This window comes from Hemitrygon akajei, chromosome 23 (assembly GCF_048418815.1).
Source record: "Hemitrygon akajei chromosome 23, sHemAka1.3, whole genome shotgun sequence".
NCBI lineage: Eukaryota > Metazoa > Chordata > Chondrichthyes > Myliobatiformes > Dasyatidae > Hemitrygon > Hemitrygon akajei.
Genome location: NC_133146.1, coordinates 39,361,053 through 39,387,911, shown reverse-complemented (window position 1 = coordinate 39,387,911; position 26,859 = coordinate 39,361,053). Strand labels below are relative to the sequence as shown.

The window sequence follows — 26,859 nt, the reverse complement described above, 5'->3', positions numbered from 1 at the left end:
CTGTAGACATATTTACCAAAGATCACTAATGCCCTGGTATTTGGCAACCACCTTAAAATGGAGCTTTCATGGTTATCTTGCTGATTGTGCATTCTTTGAGTGGGAGCTTCAGGCCAGATGCCACATGTACTCAAGGCATAGGAGCAGAATTAGGTCACTTGTCCCATCGAGTCTGCTTTGCCATTCAATCATGACTGGTTTATTATCCCTCTTAACTGCATTCTGCTGCCTTATCCTCATAACCTTTGACACCCTTACTAATCAAGAACCTATTAACTTCTACGTAAGATATACCAAATGACTTGGGCTCCCCAGGATCTGTGGCAGTGAAATCCAGGGATTCACCACCCTCTGGCTAAAGAAATTCCTCCATATAGAAATATGCAAGATAGCCCAGAAGGAGAGGCATAACACACACACATTTGAAAACAACATCACTAGAATCAGAATCAGGTTTAATATCACCAGCATATGTCAGGAAATTTGTTTTGCAGAAGCAGAACATTGCAATACATAGTAATGCAAACTATAAGTTACAATAAGTATATACAAAAATGAATTAAATAGGTAGTGCCATGAAGGGAGGGAAAAATACTGAGGTAGTGTTCATGTGTTCCTTATTTATTCAGAAATCTGATGGCTGAGGGGAAGAAGTTGTTCCTGAAATGTTGAGAGTGTGTCTTCATGCTTCAGTATCCTCTCCCTGATAGCAATGAGAAGAGGGCTTGTCCTGGGTGATGGGCGTCCTTAATGATGGATGCCAGCTTTTTGAGGCATCACCTTTAGAAGGTGCCCTCAATACTGGGAAGGCTATTGCCCATGATGATGGAGCTGGCTGAGTTTACAACTTTCTGCAGCTTTTTCTGATCCTGTGCAGTGGCCCCCCCACCCCCATACCAGATGGCGATGCAACCAGTTACGATGCTCTCCACAGCATATCTGTAGAAATTCATGTGCGTTTTTGGTGACTTACCCGTTCTCCTCAAACTCCTAATGATATATAGTCATTGTTGTGACTTCTTTGTAATTGCATCAATACATTTGACCCAGGATAGATCCTCAGATGTTGACACCCAGGAACTTGAAACTGCTCACCCTTTCCACTTCTGATCTTTCAATGAGGACTACTGTGCGTTTCCTTGATTCCCTTTCCTGATCCACAATCAATTCTTTGGTCTTACTGAGGTTGAGTGCAAGATTGTTGCTGTGATACCTCTCAACCAGCTAATCCATCCTGCTCCTATATGCCTCCTCATCACCATCTTTCTGCCAACAATAGGCGTACTGTTGGGAAATTTATTGATGACATTTGAGCTGTGCCTAGCCACACTGTCATAGCTGTAGTGTAGAGCTGTGGGTTAAGCATGCATCGTTGAGGAGCAACAGTGTTGATTGTCAGTGAGGAGATATTATTTCTGATCTGCAGAGTCTGAGATCTCTGTCTCAGAACAACAGTGTCAGAACATCTTTCAAGAGGGTGACCACTCGCATGGCATCAAGCCCTGATGGTGTTCCTTGCAGGGCTCTGAAAACTTGTACCAACCAATTGGCAGGAGTGTTTAAGGACATCATCAGTCTCCCACTGCTACAGAGATGCTGCAGAGATTCCAATAGTCTTAGTTTTATTCTCTCTTTCAAAGCATGCAAAAAAAAGGCATTGAGCTCATATGGAAGTGAAGCATTCATATCAGGCTTTGCTTTGTAGGAAGTAATGGCCTGCAAATCCTGCTGGAGCTGATGTGCATCTGATTCCATCTGTAACCTCAATCGAATTGTTCACACTGAAAGTAGCCTCCTGTAGGTTGTAACTGGACTACTTGTATAATTCTGAATCTCCAGTCTTGAATGCCACTGTTTTAGCCCTTAGAAGACTAGGAATTTCCTGGTTTTATCCATGGCTTTTGATTTGGGTATGTCCGGTATGTTTTCTAAGGCACAATCTCATCCACACAGGTCTTGATGAAGTCAATGGCAACTGTGGCATATTCATTCAGACTCAAAGATGAATCCCTAAATATTGTCCAATCCACTGACGCAGAACAGTCCTGTAAGCACTCTTCCACTGCCCTTGACTGTACCGTCTTGGTCGTAGCTGCTGTTCTCTGCCCATGTGCTGGAAGTAGAAGTACAGCCAGACAATCAGACTTTCCAAAGTGTGGGAGTGGCACTGCATAGTAAGTGTGCTTGACGGTGGTATAACAGTGGTCAAACATGTTGGCTCCTCTAATTCTATAGGTGATATGTTGGTGGTAGTTGTTCGGAGACATCCTCAAGCTGGCCTGGTTGAAATCTCCTGCAATTAGAGGGAAGGCATCAGGGTACACAGTTTTGTGCCTGTTATGATGCTCAGGTCCTCCATAGTCTGCCTGAGGTAGAATGTACGGTGCTACCAGGATGATGGCACAAAACTCCCATGGCAGATGAAATGGACGGCATTTGACTGCTAGATGTTCCAGGTCAGGTGAGCAGGACTGAGGCAGAACTGCCATGTTTGTGTACCATGGTGAGTTAATTCATAAAGCATACTCCACCGCCTATGTCTTTAAGAGACTGAGCTATCCTGTCTTTACGGAGAATGGCGAAGCCATCGAGCTGCAGCGCTGCATCTAAAATGTCAAAGGATAGCCATGTTTCTGTGAAGCAAAGTAGGCAACAGTCCCTGATATCCCTCTTATACAGCAATCTTACTCTGAGGTCCAGCGGGATTGTTCGGAGCAGAAGTGTGAAGGCCCTGCGTTTGAATTGTACTTTTGCATTGCTGCAGCATCCCTGCTTTTGCTTTTTTTTCTTAAAAAGGGGAACTACACTCGCAACCAGAGTCTGCTGTTTGAGATTGGTCAATTTAGAGTCGCGATACATTTTTTAGACATCTTAAAACAATGCAGCTTATTGAAGTACCCACGGCAGTGACTGTGGATTTTAGCTGCAGTAGTCATAAATGGGAATATCAGAATCAGAATCAGACTTTAATCGCCAAGTACCTATGCACATACAAGGAATTTACTTCCGGCAGATGTTGTCTCTCTGCTCATAACAATAATAATGATAAATATAAATGAAAATATAAATTGTACATACAGGTAGTGCAATCCAAGTAATAGTTAGCTGACAGTTAACCGGCAGTTAACTGTTCAGCAAAGTGACCGCAGTAGGGAAAAGACTTCTCCAGTGCCTATTAGTCTTAGTCTGGAGGGATCTGAAGCGCCTACCAGACGGAAGCAGATGGGAGGAGTCCTTTATGATGTTCCCCGCCCTCTTCTTCAACCTGGAAGAGTACAGGTCCACAATAGAGGGCAGGGAGGCTCCAATAATGCGCTCGGCAGTACTCACTGTGCGCTGTAGTCTGGTTCTATCCTGCTTGGTGGGCGGCTCCAAACCACACAATGATGGAGCTGCACAGGACAGACTCAATGACTGCAGTGTAGAATTGCAGCAGCAATTCCTGAGGCAGACCGTATTTCCTCAAGAGCCGCAGGAAATACATCCGCTGCTGGGCCTTCTTCAGGATGGAGCTGATGTTCTGCTCCCACTTCAGATCCTGAGAGATGGTGGTTCCCAGGAACCTGAAGTTCTCCACGGTGGACACAGGGCTGCTGAGGACTGTGAGGGGAGACATAGCGGGGGGATGTCTCCTGAAATCCACTATCATCTCCTTTGTCTTGAGCGTGTTCAGCTCCAGATTGTTCCGACTGCACCAGAGCGCCAGTTGGTCCACCTGCTGTCGATATGCAGACTCATCACTATTCTGGATGAGTCCGATGACAGTAGTGTCATCTGCAAACTTCAAAAGCTTCACATAGGGGTTGGAGGAGGTGCAGTCATCTGATGATATCTGATGATTCCTATCAGAGCTGCATGCAAAGTCACCAATGGCACCATCTTACCACAAAGTTTACTTGAAAATATGCTCCTACCTTAACTTCCAGTGAGGAATGCTTCAGTTCAAAGTTCAAAGTAAATTTATTATTGAAGTACATATATATCATATACTACCCTGAGATTCATTTTCTTATGAACATTCACAGTAAATACAAAGAAACACAACAGAATCAATAAAACAAAACTGCACAAAGATGGACAAACAACTAATATGCAAAAACAAAAAAGCAGCAGCAAAATAATAATAAACACATAAACAAATGAAAAATATTGTGAACATGAATCGTAGAGACCTTGAGAGTGAGTCCATATGTTATGAACTATTCAGCATTGTGGTGAGTGAACTTATCCACTCTGGTTCAAGAGCCAGATGTTTGAGGGGTAATAACTGTTCCTGAATCTGCTGGTGTGGGGCACAAAGCTCCTGTACCTTTTTCCTTTTGGCAGTAGCAAGAAAAGAGCTTGGCCAAGGTGGTGGGGCTCCTCGATGATGGATGCTGCTTCCCTGCAACAGCGCTCCGTGTAGATGCACTCAATGGTGGGGCGTGCTGTATCCACTTCTTTTTGTAGGCTTTTCCATTGTTATTTCCAAACTAGGCTGTGATGCAAACATTCAGTATATTCTCCATCACGTATCTATAGAAGTTTGTCAAAGTTTTAGATGACATGCAGGATCTTTGTAAACTTCTCAGAAAGTAGATGCGCTGCCATGCCGTCTTGGTAATGGTACAAACATGCTGGACCCAGGATAGATCCTCTGAAATGACAGCACTAAGGAATTAAAGTTGCTGACTTTCTCCACCCCTGATCCCCCCCCGATGAGGACTGACTCATGGATTGGTTTCCTCCTGTAGTCAGTAACAGCACCTTGGCCTTGCTAACATTAAGTAAGAGGTTGTAGTTGTGGCAGCACACAGCCAGATAAGTGAAGAGCTAATGAAATGGCATCTGCTGTTGAGCTGTTGTGACAGGAGGCAAATTGAGTGGATCCAAGTTGCTCCTCACGCAGGAGTTGAAATGTTTCTTCACCATCTTCTCACAGCACTACAGTGGATGTAAATGCTTCTGGATGTCAGTCATTCAGGCAGGTTATCACATTCAAAGCTCCAAACAGACCCACACAACACCTGTCCCAGCATCATTCCAGACTGTTGTGGCTGATCTGTATCACAGTTCAGCTTCTGCACGCAACAAGACTAGGAGGGAACTTGTGCCCTATTCGCAATGAAGAATGACCTTTTCTACCCTTATTTTGAAGGGGAGGTGGTATAAGTATGTAAATGTCATCTTCGCAAAGTTATTCTCCTCTGCTCTACCCATCCTTCCTAGGGCATCATCCAGAGCCATTAAGCTCCATCTTCAATGATGCAAAGGCAAGAGAAGTCCAATACTCATCAGACTTATACTGCAGTCTACAGCACCTCCTGCTTACATATCCTTCACGGAGGATCACCCCATTACTGTGAGCATTTAAGGATGAGAATAATGTGAAGGATGGGCATTATCTGATTTGGGCATTTGATTCTATAAATGTAATCCTTATAGGGTTGCAAGCAGGATGCTCTTTTTGCTGGGGAGTTAACTAGATATTAACTCTGCCAAAGATTAGATTAACCAATCTGATAACCGGAATGCGGTTTGCTCTGCTATGCAACCCCATTCTACATTATTTATAGGCAAGTGCCCAGACTCTGCATTTACTTCCCTGGTAAGGTTACTGAAAATTCTGCTAACTGATCCTTTACTCAATGCAATAAGTGCACACCTCCTTGAGATAACAACTAGCAACAGTGTATCCTCACTTCAGTAAAAGGCCTGTTAACTGCTGTGCAAATGATCGCGATGAAATACAATGCTTTCTAAATCTTTCATTGACACAGAATTCCTACTCCATAAAGCTAACTCAAGTGGTAAAGAGCTAGCCGCAAGTTGTTGGCTGGAGTCCTACAGGCTTGTGCATCTCTCCGACTGGGCTATACACTCAGTGGCCTCAATTAGGTACAAGAGGTACCAAATAAAGTGATGACTGAGTACATTTCTTTATGTTTCTGATCTTCTGCTGCTACAGTCCATCCACTTCAAGGTTCGTTGTATTGTGCGTTCAGAGATGTTCTTCTGCACATCACTGTTGTAATACCAAGTTATTTGAGTTACTATCACCTTCCTGTCAGCTTGAACCAGCATGGCCATTCTCCTCTGACCTCTCTCATTAACAAGGCATTTTCACCCACAGAACTGTCATTCACTAAATCACTTTTTTTTTTGTACCATTCCTCTAAATTCAGGAGATCAATTTCTGAGAAAGTCACACCGACCCATCTGACACCAGTCATTCCATGGTCAAAGTCACTTAGGTCTCATTTCCTCTCCATTCTGATGTTTGGACTGAACAACAGAACCTCTTTACAATGTCTGCATGCTTTTATACTTTGAGTTGACTGACTAGATCGGCTGACTAGATACTTGCATTAGCGAGGTGTACAGGTGTACCTAATAAAGAGGCCACTGAACATATATTTTCATTGACCAATTCTTGGGGCATAATCTTGAAGCAACTATACCAAGAACTCAACCTACACCTACACGTCAGCCACCCCTACTCCAAAAGTAAGATTTTAAGCTTTGTCCTAAATTGAAGATAATTGACCAGATTTTCATGCCAGCAACTTTGACATCAACTTATTGTAAATACTTTTGGAATGCTGTCCATCAAATAGTAGCTTATTGGCACCCAGCAGCAAACCGGTCGAGTCAAAATGACTTCTGAAGAGCTGTGATTGGGAAGTTAGCTCCTGATTTTGAGCAACTCTGACTATCTAAACAGAGGGAAGCATAATGATAGTTTTTTTAATGTATATTTTGGGAGGTGACTGAATATCATCCTAGAAATTTATTAATCTCATTTAAAAGGAACATTCTTACAGTTTAAGTTAAAGTGACTATGAGCTTGTAGTATAGCTTCATATATTAAAAACTGAGTATTTGTCTTAGTGAAGCAGAGCTCTGCTTTGCATCTTATACCTTTCATATTTCAATTCTTTAGGTATATTTTGTTAAAGGTGTAGCTTTATATTTATTTAACGTTTTTTTGTTTCTTTTCTAGCTTTTTTTTTAAAGCTAAGTACTTGATTTTGTTCTACAGTCTGCATTTACTGGCTTATCAAATGTTGAAGAAAGCTATTGAATGGTGAAAGGCCTTGAGAGAGTGGATGCGGAGAGGATGTTCCCAATGGTGGGTGAGTCCAAAACCAGAGGACACAGCCTCAGAACAGAGTGGCGTTCTTTTAGAGTGGAGATGAGGAGGAATTTCTTTAGCCAGAGAGTGGTGAATCTGTGGAATTTGCTGTCACAGGCAGCTGTGGAGGCCGAGTCTTTATGTATATTTAAGACAGAGATTGATTGATTCTTGATTGGTCAGGGCATGAGGGGATAGGGGGAGAAGGCAGAAGATTGGGGCCGAGAGGAAAATTGGATCAGCCGTGAAGTGGCAGAGGAGACTCGATGGGCCAAATGCTCCTACATCTTATGGTCTTGTGATCTTATCTTCACAACAATGCAGAAAAGCTTTGTTTTAAATAGGTAGCATTTAATAGAAGGGAACAACAAGTTCTTGGACTTAAACATATTTGCATCTCAAAATTCAAAGTAAATTTATTATCAAAGTACATATATGTCACCATATTCAAGCCCGAGATTCATTTTCTTGCTGGCATACTCAATAAATCCATAATGGAATAATAACCATAATAGAATCATTGAAAGACCGCACCAACTTGGGCATTCAACCAGCGTGCAAAAGATAACAAAATGTGCAAAAAGGAACAATAACAATAATAATTAAACAATAAATATCGAGAACATGAGATGAAAGTGAGTGCATAGGTTGTAGGAACATTTCAAGTAAAATTGAGTGAAGTTACCCGCTTTGGTTCAAGAGGCCAATAGTTGAGGGGTAATAACTGTTCCTGAACCTGGTGGCACGGGTCCTGAGGCTCCTGTACCTTCCCCCAGATGGTAGCAGTGAGAGGAGAGCATAGTCTAGGTGGCGAGGGTCACTGATGATAAATGCTGCTTTCCTGTGACGACACTGTGCTCAGTGGTGGGGAGGGCTTTACCCACAATGGACTGAGCTTTATTCACTACGTTTTCCGTTCAAGGGCATTGGTGTTTCCATACCAGGTGGTGATGCAGCCAGTCAATATCCTCTCCAGTACACATCTATAGAAGTTTGTTAAAGTTTTAGATGTCATGCCAAACCTTTGCAAACTCTGAAGTAGAGACACTGTTGTGCTTTCTTCATAAATGAACTTATGTGCTGGGCTCAGGACAGATGCTTTGAAATGATAACACTGAGGAATTTAAAGTTGCTGACCCTCTCCATCTCTGATCCTCCAGTGAGGACTGGCTCATGGTCCTCTGGTTTCCTCCTCCTGAAATCAATAATCAGCTCCTTGGTCTTGTTGACATTGAGTGAGAGGTTGTTCTGACATCACTCAGCCAGATTTTCAATTCCCCTCCTATATGTTGATTCATCGCCTTAGGCCTACAACAGTGGTGTCATCAGCAAACTTAAGTATAGCACTGGAGCTGTGCTTAGCCTCACAGTCAGAAGTGTAAAACGAGTAGAGCAGGGGACTAAGCACACTGCTTGTGGAGCACCTGTGCTGACGGAGATAGTGGAGGAGATGTTATTGCCAATCCAAACTGACTGGGGTCTACAAGTGAGGAAATCGAGGATCCGATTGCACAAGGAGGTATTGAGGCCAAGGTCTTGAAGCTTACTGATTAGTTTTGATGGGATGATGGTATTGAATGCTGAGCTGTAGTCAATACAGAGCATTCAGAGTTTAAAGAAGAGCTAATGAGATGGCATTTGCTGTGGTAGACAAATTGGAGCAGATCAAAGTCACTTCTCATGCAGGAGTTGATATGTTTCACCACCAGCCTCTCAAATCACTTCATAACTGTGGATGTGAGGACTACGGGACAATAGTCATTGAGACAGGTTACTATGTTCTTATGGGACAGTGGTATATTTGAAGTCTCTGAATTAAAAGTTTATTCCAATCAGAAAATTAATGCAATTTGGATACTGCAGGTTCAAAGAAAGGCACTGTACAAAACAAGTAGACTATTTCAAAAACACATCAGGAATCATTATAAAAACAGAGAATTCTGGTTAATTTGGCCAGTGGTTAATTGAGGCAGCTGCTTATTTAGGAAATTCTTTAAAAGCAGAAACTAATCAAGAGAATAGCTGGGATTCCCTTTGTTTATTTGGGACACTAAGCTGCTTAATTGGACAGGAGACTGTTGTCAAACAGTTCCTAACTAATGTCAGTAACATGTACTTGTGTGGCCATTAGACACTACACTGTGCTTGGAGTGAACAGATTTCAATCGTGTCTGCTGTGTGTGCTTGTGTTATGTAATCAATTTGGGCCAATGCCACTGATTCAAAAAAGCTGTGATATTTGATAATCTTGTTTTTTTAATGACTTAAAAAAATTCAGCCACTTGCCAAGATGCCACAAAAATATTTGACACCAACCAAAAAAAACCCAATTTGACCAAATTAAAAGCCAAATTGCTCTGTCAATAACTATCATTAATTAGTATAAATAATTAATAATCAATCATTAGTACTGGTGGTGTTCTAATTTGTTCTGTATTTCATTCAAATACATTATTTGTAACTCAAATTAAACAGTTGTCTTTTTTATACCTTTTTAACTATTTCCATGAAACTTTGGCTAATTGGAACAGCTACTTAATTGGGGCAAAATGTACTGGTTCCAATGTGCCCAGTTAACCAGAATTGAATGTACTACAATGCTGCAAAAGTTGAACACAGAACCTACAGGAGAAAACAACTTATTTTTGTCAAAGCTTAAGATACAGCTTTAAATATGAAACAAAATCAGCAGTATAAGAATACATGTTTACCAGTGTTAGAAAGGACACATTTTACTATCCTTATTGTCATCCGATACTGTAAGTGGGTAATGTTGCTACTATAACCAATTTGAATACATTCTTCTGAAAGACAGTCTGGATGGAGGCCCTATGCTCCTACTTGCCTCCATGTCGTGACACTGGTTTTGCATCTTGTGTCCAGTTATGATAATAAAATTATTTTTTCCACAAATAGTTATTTCAATAATGAAGTTCCTACTTGTTTTCCTGGGCAATATGAGGAATGGAATTTTAAACAATTCCAAATTGCAGGAAAACCAGATGATTTTTGCTGAAGTGGAGGGAAGTTGTAAGGAATCAGTGATCAACCTTTAGCTCTAAACTTACCTCTGCGTTTCTTTTTTGGCAAAAAAAAAATACTTGAGAAACAAATCTGTGTATCTTTTGCTGCATTTGGTTTGTACTTCTAATCTATCAAAGGGAGTCATTGCGAAAATCAAAAACCATTTGAGAGCTATAATGTAAAAGTCTCAATTCCTAACCAAAGCACCAAACAAAATTACCTTCAGTGTATCATATCCTTTCTGAAGATATTTGCCAGATCGGTCAGGTTCTCCTGCAGATGCATAAAACTTGCTCCACCAATCGATTGATTCATCCACCTATATTAAAGAAATCAATTCTCCAGGAGATTAATATATTAAGGGACATGCAATGGCCACAAATTGGCAATTCTATTGTCACATGTACCTAGATATAGTGGAAAATGTCTTGCACAGCGTCTATATAGATTAATTCATCACAGCAAGTGATAAAGGTAGTGAAAGGTAAACCAATAACAAGGGTGCAGAATGAGTGTTACGGTAGAGATTAAGGGCTGTGTAGGTAGATAGTTAAGTGCAGGTCACAATTAAGAAGATTGTGAGGTCAAGAGTGAAGCTTATTATACCAGGATGCCATGGAGAAGAGAGAACATCCAGAGCGGGTAGGGCCTTTGGTTACGTTGGCTGCTTTACTGAGGCAGTAAGAAGTGTGGACAGAGTTGACGGAGGGTAGGCTGGTTTCCATGATGTACTGAGCTGTATCCATAACTCTCTGCAGTTTATCGCAGCCATGGACAGAGCGGTTGTCACACCAAGCCACAATGCATCCAGGTAGGATGCTTTCTACAGTGTATTGATTAAAACTGGTGAGTGTCAAAGAGGATACGACTAACCTCTTTAGCCTCCTGGGGACGCAGAGACGCTCGCAGGCTTCCTTGGCCGTGACATCAACATAGTTGGATCAGGAAAGTCTGTTGGTCATGTTCACTACTAGGAACTTAGTACTACTGAGTGTGAGCATTGCTCTTTCCTGAAGTCTACAGCCAACTTCTTTTTGTTTTGCTGTCATTGAGGGAAAGGTTGTGGTTATGTCATCACATCACTAAGCTCACCATTTCTTTCCTGTTCTCCGACTCATTGTTATTTCAGATATATTCTGCTCTGGTGGTATCATCTGCAAATTCTTCGTTGACATTCGAGCAGAATCTGGCTACACGGCCATGGTGTATTGGGAGTTGAGTTGTGGGCACTTGTGGAGCTCCAGTGGCTACTAATACAAGTCCTAACTATACCAAGATCCCTTCAAATAGTACAGCAAAATTGTTTAAGAACTTTAAATATTAAAAGGATGGACGAGCTTTCCTTAACAGTAAAATACTATGCCATGGGGCTGTGGGAGGTGGTAAATCGATTCAGTTTAACTGGTGGAAGAATGAGAGTGGGGGTGAGGAAATACATTGTCTCATTCAGCAAGTTTTTAGCGTTGGTATGGAGAATGGAGGCATGGAAGTTGTAGCCTGAAAGCTCAGATGAGATAGAAATTTTCACCACATTTAGAAAAATATCTGGAAGAGTGCTTCAGGGCTATGGACCAAGAACTGGAAAATACGTTCAATACATTCGGATCAGAATTGACAAAGCGTGACAAATAAACTCCACCTATTGTTATAGTTTTAAGTCTGGTTTGTATTAAACTAAGCAACTTGCTTGGGGTGTCTTGAGTTTGGGTAAGGACCAGATTGCTTTCCAGTAAGTTTTGTGACCAGTTATTTTGGGCCTTGGCGGTGCCACCCCCACTGACTTATGGTATCTACTACAAATGGGCTCATGTGAAACTGTAACAGCTTGCCAACATTCAGGTGGACAGGATTCTGAGTGAGGATCGAACATTGATGTGGAACAGACAGATAAAAGGAGAAGGGAGGAAATGAGGCAAAAGGGGCAGATGTCACAATGTTCATCTTCATTACTGATGTCATCAATGTGTCCACTTCAATACAGCTTACAGGTGAAAACAACCCATACCTTTCTCAATACACACAGACCAAGGTAAATAGGAAAAGAACGTCAACTGGTTTCTCGACCCCATGTCTCAAATCAACTCGTCACTGCACTGCACATTTACAGGTATAACACTAAAATGCAACTTACCTTAACAGTCTGGTCACAGCACCAGATGATTTATCAATACCACAATTGGGAAATAAAAGAGGAAAGAAAATTAAGTGATTGGAATATTAAACAAACGCTACAATGTCAAACAGGCAACATGCATTTCTAAGCAGAAAAGAATAATCAAAAGAATTTCCTGTTCCAGGAAGAGAGACCATTATGAATAACCACCTCATTCTCACCAGAAGATTCCTAAAGCATTGTTTTATTACATACCTCACCAGGATGATAAACCACCGAACACAGATAATTGACATCATTACATGTCAAACATTGCACTACCATACAATGCAAAAGCCAATAGATTAAAGTTTTCAAACTTTGATTAACACTTTTCTTCTTTCAAACTTTGGATTCAAGCTCAAAATGATCAAATGAGTAAATGGAGATCCTGGCATGAAAGTATGTAATAAACATGCACTGTTAGTACAACCTTTAATGAACTGAAAAAGGAAATTCTTTAAGAATACAACCCTGTGTGTATGATCATGCGCTGGATTTTGCTAAATTGTTTAATGAACAGAAATTATCACCCAATTTAGAGCTTTACTCCATGTCTAAGATTTTATTCCAAGATTATATTCCCGCCAATGGTATCTAGAAACCTTTCTTAAAAAAAATCAGCCTACACAGTCTTCACTATACAGTATTTTTAGACCCACAGCGTTTTTAGTATGTTGTGTATTTTCATATCATTTGTTTCACTATAGAACATACCCGAGCAGAACACAAAACAGACAATCCTACAGAATTTTTCATAAATGGATTCCATCTTTAATATTTGTAATGGAAGTATTTTATTAATGCTGTGAAGTTTAAGACAGCCCTCGTTAGGTCACTTGTCTAATAGACTCAATCTGCTGACTGTGTAGGCTTGTATAAGAAACATGGCATCTTTATTGAATCCATGATCTTAATTACTGTATGCAAATGAGAGTTGGGAGTCGTGTTTCATCTGTTACAGTAGCAAAGCTTTTTAAACAAAGGTTGTTTACTGCAAAGAAGCAACATCTGCCAATAACTAGCTTTTTGTGGGCCTCCTAGTATTAATTCAGAGTGAACTGTTGCATTCCAAATGCAAATACAAATTGAAATTTATGAGCAAAATATTCATAAATAGAAAAATAGAGGGCTATGGGGAACCCTAGTAATTTCTAAGGTAGGGACATGTTCGGCACAGCATTGTGGGCCAAAGGACCTGTATTGTGCTATAGGTTTTCTATGTTTCTATAAATTGTGATCTGCTTTCACTAATATAAGATGTACAGCGGAATTAGAGTGGAAATAGATTGGAATTCTTACATGGAAAAACAGCATCATCATGAAAAAAAAACAAAAAAATTCTAAACAAATTAATAACACTTTATTCCTGCTTTATTTTGTTCAGTATTTCTGAGGAAAATATACAGTGATCAATCATCGATTGTTTAAGGTTTCAAAGTTAATGTTATGTGATCATAAGAAACATAAGAAATAGGAGCAGGAGTCGGCATCTGGCCCGTTAAGCTTGCTCCACCATTCAATAGGATCATGGCTGACCTGACTGTGGACTCATCTGTAACTACCTGCCTTTTCACCATAACCCTTAATTCTCCTATTACGCAAAAATCTATCCAAACTTGTTTTCACTAAAATGGTTTCCATAGAAATATCAATTAAGCTGAGGCTGCAATAAATGCCATGCTGCCTAAAATCTTCAGGTTTGGAAAAAAGGAAACAGGCAGTGCTGTCCCTTTCCAATGATCTGTTGGAAATGTTTCCTTGAGGCTGGACATGGGCTGAATCAGGCTCAGCTGCAAAAACTTCCAAGTTCCATCATACAGTAAGGACTATAATTTCCCTTTCCTCAACCACGTCCCAAACTATTGGTACCATGAGGTGAGGAGCAGGGAAAATTATACATGTAGTTAGAGTGGAAACAATGAACTAGAAAGTCAAAATAAAGGCAAAAGAAGTTATAATCTCATATCTTGGTGAAAAAGTAACATCAAATCAGGCACTAAGGCTAGGGCACTGAAGGCTAACCAACCTATTACGTTTACCAATTAAAAAAGTATCATTATCTTTGACACTCTGTTAACCAATGTTATTGGCCTTCAGAATTGAGGAAAGTGGGGAAAAATTGGGGAAATACCTGTAAAGGTTATTGCATACAGTATTTTAACTCATAAATCATGCCCAGCGGTCGGCTATACTAAACAACTAAGTTAATTTGATTAAAAAATAATTTACATGTCATTTCAATTTAAGGATTAAATATTTTCAAAACCTGTTAGCTACTGGCAGGTTTGCTCAAGGTAAAGTGATAACAGATGGTGGTACCCCCTCTCATATAACATACAGTGATAGAGAAAAAAAATCCACGAAAAGCCTCCTATACCCTGAATATTACTAACTTTGTGTTTTCCATACATACATGCAATGCTGGTGTAGTCATTTTGATGACTGCCTGGGTGAAACTGTCTACAAACTGAAAGTTAGAATGCATGAGTGAGTTCCACCTAATGCTTTGAAAAAGGTTACTCCCTTTTATCGATATTCACTCACTTCAATGTGATTTAACATTATTCCCTCAAATCTCAAATACCTTGGATCGGATTTTTACAGGTTCTATAGCAAGACCTAGTAACGACAGCAAAAACTGAACTTCAAGTAATGGAATTCTTATGCAATCCACTGTACACAGCAAGATACTAGAGGGCATCAATGCCACGGTGTCAAACTAAGGCAGACTATAATTTGTATGGAAGTATTTTATGATCTGTTCTTCTCTTATCCTCGTTGATCTACAAATTGTCACATAACATTATGAGCTTGCCGTAGCACTTTTAGCAAACAGCATTTATGCATGGATTGTATAGAATTATCAAATGTGAACAAGTCATATCTACTTGCTTGCTATTTTTTCACAGTTATATCTGAGCAAGTTGTCTTACCTCAGAACATTAAAGGTACTGTTTAGGTTTTGTGGAGATAGAATTGTGTTTTCAAGCCATTCAGTTGAAAACAAAACATAGTGTTAACCGATTTCACTAAAAGGATATTACCTGCGATTCCAGGAGAGGTTTCTGGTTGTCTTCTACGTCAATAACACAATCACGAGCATTTGACAGTAAAGTTACTGTACAAATAAAAAGATCAATGATTACACTATGTTATAAAATATCCAAACATTTGTACTATGATTTTAAAACAGATGTGATTAAAATTAGGAGACTGATTTGCATGATTACTTAAAAGTAGCTCCTATGAATTTCAAAACGCATTGGATGTAATGCTATAGAAATCAAAATTTTCTATTTGTGTTAAAGGTAATTTTTACAAGGTTGCAGTTTCCTAGAGGGACGTTTGGAGAATACCTTTTGATTGCATTCCAACACGTTCTTTTTCAGCATAGGCATCAACCCGAAATTCTTGCAAAGAATTAATTGTGCATTGTCCAACCACAGGTTTACGTCCAAATGGCCTATGGTCAATAACCTTTATGACAACAGGTGGAGTGTAGATTTCTTCTTTTGGAAGATACTAGAACCGAGATTTTAAAAAAAATCAGAGATAATTTTAGACTAATTCACTTAAGTATTTGTTGAATAATTATCACACCCTTAATTCACCAGGTATTCAAGTATTTATAAGTACCAGTTCTGAAATTATGTACATGATGCATTTTCAACAGCAAGTTTTTTTTGCAAGATTACCGTCCTTAATCATTCAATAATAACTTGAGAAATGGTGCCCAAAATGCCCTCACGTTTTCCAAGCTCAAAATATACCAGTGAATTATTAACACTTTATTTGTAACACATGGAAAACTACCATATTTACAAGATCAGGGACGACGTAGTCTCTGAGAATTGAGACAATTAGAATTCTCAAATTGCAAACAGAACAAAAATTTCAACATCAGTTGGACAAATTATGCCTTTAAATTAAAATCTTGGACAATGAAATGCTTTGATAATGTTAAAGGTCAGTATTTTGCACTTGTAAATTTAATTGATAAAATATTTTAAAACAGTAATATTACCGCAAGCAGAATGCCTGCAGAAGGACTTCATCAGAATGGGGGAATGGCAAAGAAGTGGCAGAAGGAATTTAGTGTAGGGAAGTGTATGGCCATGCACTTTGGTAGAAGAAACAAAGGAATACACTATTTTCTGAATGGGGAGAAATTTTAAAAAGTCAGAGGTGCAGGATTCCCTAAAGAATAACTTGAGACGGTGGTATGGAAGGAAAATACTATGTTAGCACTTATTTTGAGAGGACTAGAATACAAAAGGTAGCATTTGTCAGACTGCATTTGGAATATTGTGAGCAGTTTTGTGCCTAATATCTCAGGAAAGAGAGGGGCTGGAGGAGATTCACGATCCCTAGAATGAAAGGGTTAACATAGAAGTAACATCTGATGGCTCTGGGGCTGAACTCGCTGGGGTTTAGTAGAATGAGGGAGGATTTCACTGAAACCTAGCGAATACTGAAAGGCCTAGATAGGGTGGACGTGGGGAGGATGTTTCCTATAGTGTGTGAGACTAGGACCAGAGGGCACATCCTCAGATTTGAGGGACATCCATTTAGAATAGAGATGAGGAACAATTTCTTTAGCCAGAGGGTGGTGAATCTGTGGAATTCACTGCCACAGACATCTGTGCAGGCCAGTTCACAGAGTACTGTATATTTAAAGTGGAGGTTACTAAGTTCTTGATTAATCAGGGCGTCAAAGGTTATGGGGAGAAGGCAGGAGAATGGGGTTGAGAGGGAAAATAAATTAATTATGATGAAATGGCAGAGCAGCATCAATGGACCAAATGGCCTAATTCTGTTCCTAGGGCTTACGCTTTTATTTTAGCACAAATGATATGAACTGAAGCTTACTAGTTACACTCCTTAATGTTGCTTAAATGATAATGGCAAAAACTGGTATTAGAGAAATCAAGTTTAATCCATCATAGACTTAGCCGATTACAGCTGCTATTTTGGACTGTACCACTAAGAAATCCTAATCATTCAGAGAACTGGGGCTTAATTTTAGAACAATACAGTATATTCTATCAGTGCAATCAAATATCTCAGAAATGTTGCCTAAACTAAATGGTCCTCTATTGTTCATTATTTCAACAAATGATCAGATAATATTGATTCAACAATGTTAAAGTACCAGCTGTATGGCGTTCTCGATAAACAGCAACGTACCACTTTCATGAAGAGGACTGAACGGGGAAAATTTGGACATTTTTTGAGGTTCTTGATCAGAGCAGATTCCAAACACTCACTGCCACATTCCACCATGATACTTGGGGAACCAACAGCGGCCAGCTGATAGTTCTTCATGTTCCGTAACCCCCATGTTAGAATCTGCAACAGAATTAGTGGACAATGATTCGTGGATGAACTTGATCTTTGATTTGATGCAGATGACATAACAGTCAAGAAACAAAGAAAGGCACAGTTTTTGTACTCATGAGACAGTCAGCATTTGTAAAAAAATGTAGAAGACAACATTTCAGTCTGGATTTGTACAATGCAGATCATGTTGTCATTGATAACCTAGTCCTTTCATAGGCAGGCTTAAAGCCTCCAGTAATGGACTGCATAATAATAACTTGAATGAGTGATTGATGGTTACATACTATTCCAGCATTAAAAATGATTTAAGAACGGAAAAACCAATGTCTTTGAATGAAAAGTCCTATAAAAGGTGATGGATTCAGCCCAGTACATCATGGGTAAAACTTTTCCAACTGTTGAACACATCTACATGAAACACTGTTGTAGGAAAGCAACATCCACCATCAGAGTCCCTCACCACCCACACCATGCCCTCTCCTCATTGTTGCCATCAGGTAGAAGGTAATAGAGCCTCAGGATTTGCACCACTAGGTTACTACCTCTCAACCATCAAGCTCTTGAACAAAGGGGATAACTACACACACTTGCCCTTCCATTGAGATGCTCCTACAACCTATGATCTCACTTTAAAGGACTCTATCCTGTTATCACATGCTCTTGTTATTTATTACTATTTACATTTGCACAGTTTGTCATCTTCTGCACTCCAGTTGATCTTTCATTGATCCTGTTACATAGAACATGGAAATCTGCAGCACACTACAGGCTCTTCGGCCCACAATGTTGTGCCGATCATGTAACCTACTCTAGAAACTACCTAAAATTTCCCTACTGCATAGCCTTCTATTTTTCTAAGATCCAAGTACCAATCTAAGAGACTCTTAAAACACCCTATTGTATCTGCCTCCATCACCATTGCTGGCAGTGTCCCATGCACCCACCACTCTGTGAAAAACTTACCTCTGACGTCCCCCTTGTACCTACTTCCAAGTACCTTAAAACAATGCCCCCTTATGTTAGCCATTTCAGCCCTGGGGAAAAGCCTCTGGCTACCCACATGATCAATGCTTCTCAACATCTTATACACCTCTATCAGGTCACCTCTCATCTTTCGTCACTCCAAGGAGAAAAGGCCGAGTTCACTCAACCTATTCTCATAAAGCTTGCTCTCCAATCCAGGTAACATCCATGTAAATCTCCTCTGAATTGAATTGACTTACTACTTACATCCTTCATATACACAAGGAGTAAAAATCTTTACATTATGTCTCTGTCTAAATGTGCAATGTATAGTAATTTATAATAAATAGTATGTACAATAGGATAGTCAATATAACATAGAAATACAGTTGTGTCAGCATGAATTAAGCAGTCTGATGGCCTGGTGGAAGATGCTGTCCCGGAGCCTGTTGGTCCTGGCTTTTATGCTGCGATACCATTTCCCAGATGGTAGCAGCTGGAACAGTTTCTGATTGGGGTGATTTGGGTCCCCAATGATCCTTCGGGTCTTTTTTTATATATCTGTCTTTGTAAATATCCTGAATAGTGGGAAGTTCACATCTACAGTTACGCTGGGCTGTCTTCACCACTCTCTCTACAGTATTCACACCCTTTCTGTACTGAAGTGACCAGAACTGAACGCAGTACTCCGTGAAGTCTAATTAAGGTCTTATACAGCTGAAATATTACCTCATGGCTCTTGAACTCAATCTCACGGTTGATGAAGTCCAACACAGCATACATCTTCTGAACAACACCGTTAACCTGCACAGCAGCTATAAGTGTCCTATGGACATAGACCCCAAGATCTCGTTGATCCTCCATACTGCAAGAGTCTTACCATTAAAATTATATTCTGTCTTCAAATTTGATCTATTGAAATGAACTACTTCACACTTATCTGGGTTGAACTCCATCTGCCACTTCTCAGCCCAGTTCTGCATCCTAATGACATGACGCTGTAACCTCTGACAACCCTCCAGACTATCCACAACACCCCCAACTTTTGTGTCATCAGCAAACATGCTAACCCACCCTTCTACTTCCTCATCCAGGTCATTTATGAACATAATAAAGAGGAGGAGGTCCCCCAACAGATCCCTGCGGAACACTACAGGTCACTGTCCTCCATGCAAAAAAGACTTTTATACCTCCCTGTATCAATCTGAATTCCCTCAGGATCATAATACCATGTGTGATTTTCTTGGGAAATTGAATTTTCCAAAATTATCATCCGAGGATCTTTCAATATTAGATACTCCTATTACGGATGCAGAAATTAAAGGGGTTATTTCCTCAATGAATTCTGGGAAAGCACCAGGTCCAGACGGGTATACAGTAGAATTTTTAAAATGTTTTTCCGCTACTCTTTCTCCTTGGTTATGCAGGGTTTTTGAAGAAGCAATTAGATTGGGGAATTTGCCACAATCTTTTTATAGAGCTTCCATTTCTTTAATACTGAAGAAAGATAAAGATCCTGCTGACTGTGCATCCTATAGACCAATATCTTTATTGAATGTAGACTCCAAGATCTTTTCCAAGTTACTGGCATCCAGGCTGGAGAAGGTATTACCCCAAATTATTTCGGAAGATCAAACCGGTTTTATTAAAAATCGCTATTCTTTTTTCAATGTTAGGAGATTACTGAATATTGTTTATACTCCTTCACAAAGCACTTCAGAATGTGTTATTTCATTAGATGCAGAGAAAGCATTTGATAGAGTTGAATGGCCTTACTTATTTTATGTGTTGGAGAAGTTTAATTTTAGTCCGACATTCATTTCCTGGATTAAACTGATTTATCACACTCCAGTAGCCTCGGTGTTTACTAATAATCAAAGATCTCCCTTTTTTCGTTTATTTCGGGGCACTAGACAAGGCTGTCCTCTTAACCCATTACTATTTAACATTGCTTTAGAACCTTTGGCAATTGCCATCAGAGAATCACAGGATATTTCGGGTATTAATCGTGGGACAAATATTCATAAGTTATCTTTGTACGCAGATGATTTATTATTATTCATTTCTAACCCTGAGAAATCTATTCCAGCAGTTCTATCATTGTTGGCTCAATTTAGTGAGTTTTCTGGGTACAAGTTAAATCTTAATAAGAGTGAATTGTTTCCTTTGAATAGACAGGTCCCAATTTATGGAAACTTACCTTTTAAATTAGTTAATGACTCTTTTATTTACTTAGGGATTAAAATCACAAAAAAACCATAAAGAATTATTTAGGTTTAATTTTTTACCCTTAATTGATCAGATTAAATGCTTGTTTACTAAGTGGTCACCATTATCTTTATCTCTGATAGGTAGGATTAATGCTATTAAGATGGTTATTTTACCTAAGTTTTTATATATTTTTCAAGCGGTACCAACTTTTATTCTGAAATCTTTTTTTACTAATGTTGATTCAAAAATTTCCTCATATATATGGCAGAATAATTTCATGAGTTTCTTCCTGGGACCCTTGTAATTTTCTAGAGCTCTAACAGGTCCTAATTTCTTGAACCTTTCGGAAGCTTTTCTTATAGTTTCTATTCTATAGATTTGCTGAGTATACCCACAAGAAGATGAATCTCAGGGTTGTGTGGTGATTATGTGTAGTTTAACAATAAATTTTATTTTGAACTTTTAAATTAGAAAAGGCTTGCTCACTCCAGAGTATTTAATGGCAAATACATTATACGCCCTGGAAAAGTTCAACCTATGGTCATATTCCCTAAAAACTTAAACTAAGTTAAGACTGTTTTCGTGTTACTCTTCCATTTATTACAAGCCTGGCAGAATCTTGCTCATGTACAATGAACAGATTTAAATGCATTTACTATCTTGGGGCACCACCGATGCCCTAGTGAGGCCAGCAAATTCCAACTAATGCCAGAGGAGATGAAATGTCTGCTTCAAAATCTGGCTGCAAATTTTTAGCAGGGGAGCAATACCAGAAGTAATTACAACTTAAAAACTATGTGCAAAAAGGACTACCATTAATGGAATATGCCGGGAAAGGATTTCTGAATGTGTGCAGAAGGCCAATATAATTTCCTTACAAATGACCAACCAAGGTTGCATTTGCCTCTAAAAACAAAACAAGCAGCTCTGGAGTAGAACACTGGTAAAATTCAATCAGTTCTACTTTCTGAAAACGTAAACAGACGAATTCATTCCAGCTAAAAATTGTCATGAACTGAGACTTACTTCAATTGCAGTAAGCTGCACAACTGGTCTGATACCTTGTGGCACCATATACAATGATCCTGACCGGACTGGAGGAAGAAGGGGTAAATTCGATCCATCGGGCTGTTGAAAAGGGACACAATGTTCACAAACTTAATCTTTAAGAAAACTGAAGAATGTCAAAGTGAAAAGCCTTCAGAATTTTTTAAAAATGCATTCAGATCAGGCAAGATAGTAGTAGATTTTAAACTGGAATTATTCTTGCTTGGAGGAAAAGGGTAAACTTCACAGAACACAAAGACACGAGATCTGTAAGGCCTGATAGTAAAAGTACGAAATTAATTACAAATTGGATTGTGCCTGTCAGGGGAACTTAAAGCTTCAGTTCAAATTGTAATGAGACAACAAGGAAGATGGTGTTGAGTAGAGATATTGAAGGTATTCCTGATGGATTTGTCTTTTTTTTTTACAAAAGCATACATCATGATTAGTAATGTTGAAATAGAAAGAGTTTCTTATTTCCTTTGTATCTAGTTCCAAATCAGACAGTTTTAAATTGGAACCCTGACCTGAACCTGTAGATTGAAAACAAGATAGAAATAGACAAGTTCTGTTTAATACACCCTCTTTAAAATTAGTACCGCAAAGTCAAAAGGTCCAAATTAGGTATCAGAGAAAAATGCCTTCGAGCTGCAAGAGTAAAGTGTAAAGATAGAGAAATATTTACTTTATCTTTCAGCATCATTTCCGCTGCAATAAGGAGCTCCCCAGTATTCTTTGTGCCCATCTTTACTGGATACCAGAGAAGCTTGGGTGTCACCTCTGCACTGGGATTCAGCTTCACAATCGGAGGACAAAGGCATCTGCCCAAAAATTCATCCTTTCCCTGCACAGAACGCAAGTTTAACATTGTCCACTTTTGCTCAATTGACAAACAGGAACACAGTACAACCAAAGCAAATTAAAGCAGCACTCACAACTTGGTCTTCATCAAATATTTCAATCACCACATTTGGTGGATTTTGAATCAGATTTGCAGGATTGCCATAGATATCAATATCGTTAAAAATTAGAGTCTGGTCCCAGACTGGATTGAGGGTAGATTTGATGACTTCTGTTGTCTTGCTTTGATGAAGAAATGACACATGCGCATATGGATCTGAAATAAATAAAAGTAACAGCTTTAAAATTCCCTCAAAGTGATATCGCATTAGGAGCAACTCCACCATGCCACATGTCTTCACAATGGCCAGTGCACAGAAAGTAACCCCACATTATCCATGCACACTAGGGGAATGACCTTTGGAATATTGGAAATATGTACAATATATAAATCTCAACAGAAAACCAAATCACAGATCATATCTCCACTGGTTTTCAAGATCAGATTCAGGTTAAGGATTAAAGAATCATTTCTAACAAAGGGAATGCCGAGTATTATCATGCTCCATTAAAGCAGGAGTTCCCAAACACTTTTTTTCCTGCCATGGAGCCTTAGCATTAACTGAGGGGTCTGTGGACCCCAGGTTGGGAACCCCTGCAGTAAAGGAAGAAATACCGTCAAATTTCGTAATGATTGTTACTAAATCAGGAAGAATCGGATCTGAAAATGAAACAATCTTTATTGATTTACATGCAGCTTAATTGTTACCAGGCATCACCTTTGAGCTTTGCGCTCACGTTGCAGAGATGCTACATACAGCAGCTCAGAGAACAATTACTAATTACATCAGAAGCACAACAATTGGTCTCGGCAACTCTGGGCTTTGAAGAAGCTGCCAAAGGGCAGGAGAGAAGAGATCACCACTCTGATCATTATATGGTAACCATCAAGGACAGCATTATCTTCTTGCCTCTGAACTTATAAGGCTTGCTGACAGTTCTCCTTTCAAATTTTTCTCAAGAATGGTCACTAACTGTGATGCCAGAAAAGGAAAAACCTGACGCTGATAACTCAAAAAGTGAGGCATAAATATAATGCACAATGATTATGCTTTTCATAACTTTAACTCCAGGTACAGTATCCATGAACATGCAAGACTGAGAAAGGTGTGGAAAACCATTTCTGAAATGGTTTATGCAACTATTAGGATGACCAAAAATACCCTTCTCTTCCTTCATCACCAGGACCCAAATTGTAAGGCCTTCCATCGGTTAGAGTTGACCGTGGATGTTGAGTCCTAGTCATCTGCATCCAAGTTGATACACAAGCCAGGACAGTACAATCTGGAGAGCAAGCTGTTGCCCATACAGCAGGCTCCCCTTCTCCATGCAGTTTATGAGTCCAATAGAACAGCAGAGACGGACACAGTTCGGTCCCAGCGGTATCGCAGGGGTTGCCAGTCAGCATTGAACTCAACATAGGCTGCCTTAGGGACCTCCAGCTTTGGAGTTTTCCCTCTGTGTTTACTTCCGAAGCCCTCCCATGAGTGGGTATAACCGCGAGGTCAACCATGAGGGTTGAGATCAGAGTTTTCCTTCTCCTAGATGAGCTGCCAACCACGGCTGACAAGCTCCATTTGCCCGAATCGACTGGTGTTGAGGCATCAGTAACCTGCCCTTTATCCTGTCACCTGTCAGTGGAAACAGTTCTGGCAGGCTCAGTAGCTAAGTCATCCATGAAGGTCAGGAGCTGGATTTTGTTGTCAGAGGCTATTTGAGACGCACGCCATTGGGAGTACTTAGTAGGTAGTGGGAGCTTATCCCCACTACCCCATCTCCCCCTCCCAGCTATGAGAGCCTAAGGAACTAGGCCCTAAACTGTGCATTTTTGAGAACTCTACCCAATGTGCCCCCACATTCCACCTTGGAAGAATGGCAGCATGTTGGGAGTCTTTTGATTTGGATACATTTTGATGACGTGTTTTCGGGCTGATTGAGCGATCCTGCACTTCACTGTCTCTGAAGGAGTTTGGTGTGGTTTTGAACAGAGAGTGCAGCCTGGAGATAGGGTGCGAGCCCATAATCGCCTCCATTTCTCTCCGATTAAAGCATCGAGCAAAACTGAAATCAACGAGGATGAGAGCAGAAAGTGAGCAGGTGTTCTGCGACATCTGCATTTGACTAGTCTCTCTCTTCCTCTCGCTCGCTGTAGCCAGAAGGTGGTGCCGGTGTCTTGAGTAAGGTTTAATTGACACAGTTCATGTTATACGTGTTTCAGGTTTCTAGTTACTCCTGGTTTTTTTAAAATTGCTATTTTGTGTGATTTTGATCAGGGTGGACTAACTCTGTGGCTTGCAGCCAACAAGCAACACAGTGCTAAATTGAACTGAGCTGAACTACACTGCACATTCCTAGACTGTTTCAATGACTCTGTGGTTTGAGTTTTATATTCTGTGTTTTTCACTCATTTTTTGCCATTTATGCCATTCGTTCTTTCCTTTTGCATGTTTGGTGCTTAACTTTTGAGAGGTGGTGCTTTGTTTTGTGGCTGTCTGTGGGGAAGATGAATCGCAGGGTTTTACGCTGCATACAAATTTCGATGAGAAACATAATGTGAATCTTTTAAATATTTGAATCTAATGTGCTAACCAGTGTTTTCTGTTGTCTTCCAAAAATAAAAAGACTTTTCCTATAAAAACAGTTTTGGTATAGATCACCAGTTAAAATTTCCCATCTTCCTTGAGCATGTTCGCATGGCAAAAAGGTAAAGAAGTGGAGAGAATTAAGAACTGGTGTTCACTGCACAATATTTCTCAGGAACAAAATTTATGATTCTGCGTCCACAGAAAATACAGCTGACTTGTAACTGCTGTCTTCCGCTATTTATTACCAGATACTTAGACACAGCTCTGAGCATTTCACTCCGCACACGTGCGTCGCATGACACTGAACACTGAAACTTTATATGAACAAGTCCGTTTCTACCTGTTGATATTTATGGTTGCTTCTATCTCAGACATTAAAGAGTAGGCATCCTTGGGCTCTGGCATTATCTGTAGCTCTTAAATCACCTTTATCTATAGAGCAGGTACTTGCTCAACATGACTATTTCCTGTACAAGCTCTTGTAACCCAATTCCAGTTATTGTTTAGGTCATCTCCGGGTCAATCTTCAAAAACTGACTGCCGAGTTCAAAGAACTTAACTCTTCTTTTGCCAACTACTTTTAGACACAGCAGATTTTTCTTTAAGTGGGGAAGAGGATTTTTAAATTATGGAAGGATTAGGTGAATTAAAATTCACCTATTTTCTTAGAAATGAAATTTACCCAACCATAAAAAAAAATCGCAATTTCAGAGAGCTGTAACAGAGACAACTACCATATTCAAAACCCGAAACATAAGTATTGGCTTCAAAACTAATTGTATTATTTGAATGCACACTTTGGTAATGAATTATGTTTGATGGTAATTTGCAACAACTTGGGATGTTTTCTGCTCAATTAAAAGGCACACTTGTAAATATAAATATTACTGTTATTAGTGGGGCATTTGGTTGCAGCTTATGACCCTCGCCAGGAGAGCATTGGAAGAAAAGCAGATCAGCTTAGAAATTGTGGAACACTGCTTTGTTAGCCAAGCGGCAGTTTATTATTGTTTGGTTCATGCATGCAGAAATTGAGAACAATTACAATAGTTCAGTAAGTAAACTTTGTCAGATGGAATCCGACCGTTACATACCAGAAAAGCTGTCTTTGTCCATTGCAATTATCTTTCTAGCTTGAAAAATGTAGCAACGGAGGTGAAAAATTAAAGGCCCTGCAAAAAGAACAATTAACAAAAAGGTTAAGAATAAGAACAAATGGGAGCTCACCGACTACAAAAGCTTCTGCTAAACATAAACCATAATCTCAAATTCATCACCTCCCCCAACACTTATATGCAGGGATTCTACTGACACCCAAGCACAAGGCAATCTTTTAGTTCTATACCTGTTTATCTTCAAAAAGACAGTAGCTTAATCTGCCATTTTCCTACCTAATCATTTCAGTGATCAATTTACAACCCCTGCCTTTAACTTCATTCGCGTTAAGCTATGTCATTAGCAAATATCAATATGTTTCTATATCAAATAAAAATATAACTCAAGCAATGACTTACATTATC

At 39.6% G+C, this 26,859-nt stretch overlaps 1 protein-coding gene across 3 annotated transcripts in view; it reads right to left on the bottom strand.

Moving 5' to 3' along the window:
* The window catches only part of LOC140715373 (myoferlin-like), a 276,005-nt gene that overhangs the window by 114,144 nt on the left and 135,002 nt on the right, over positions 1–26,859 (bottom strand). For 2 of the 3 annotated variants that reach the window (XM_073027462.1, XM_073027464.1), the window contains 9 exons: positions 26,434–26,511; positions 22,790–22,971; positions 22,540–22,698; positions 21,834–21,935; positions 17,481–17,642; positions 15,650–15,815; positions 15,338–15,411; positions 12,270–12,278; positions 10,359–10,457 (listed from right to left, as the gene is read on the bottom strand). In XM_073027462.1, the coding sequence (XP_072883563.1) occupies positions 10,359–10,457; positions 12,270–12,278; positions 15,338–15,411; positions 15,650–15,815; positions 17,481–17,642; positions 21,834–21,935; positions 22,540–22,698; positions 22,790–22,971; positions 26,434–26,511 (1,031 nt within the window). The remainder of the gene's footprint in view (positions 1–10,358; positions 10,458–12,269; positions 12,279–15,337; positions 15,412–15,649; positions 15,816–17,480; positions 17,643–21,833; positions 21,936–22,539; positions 22,699–22,789; positions 22,972–26,433; positions 26,512–26,859) is intronic. The other variant, XM_073027463.1, reaches the window with a different exon arrangement.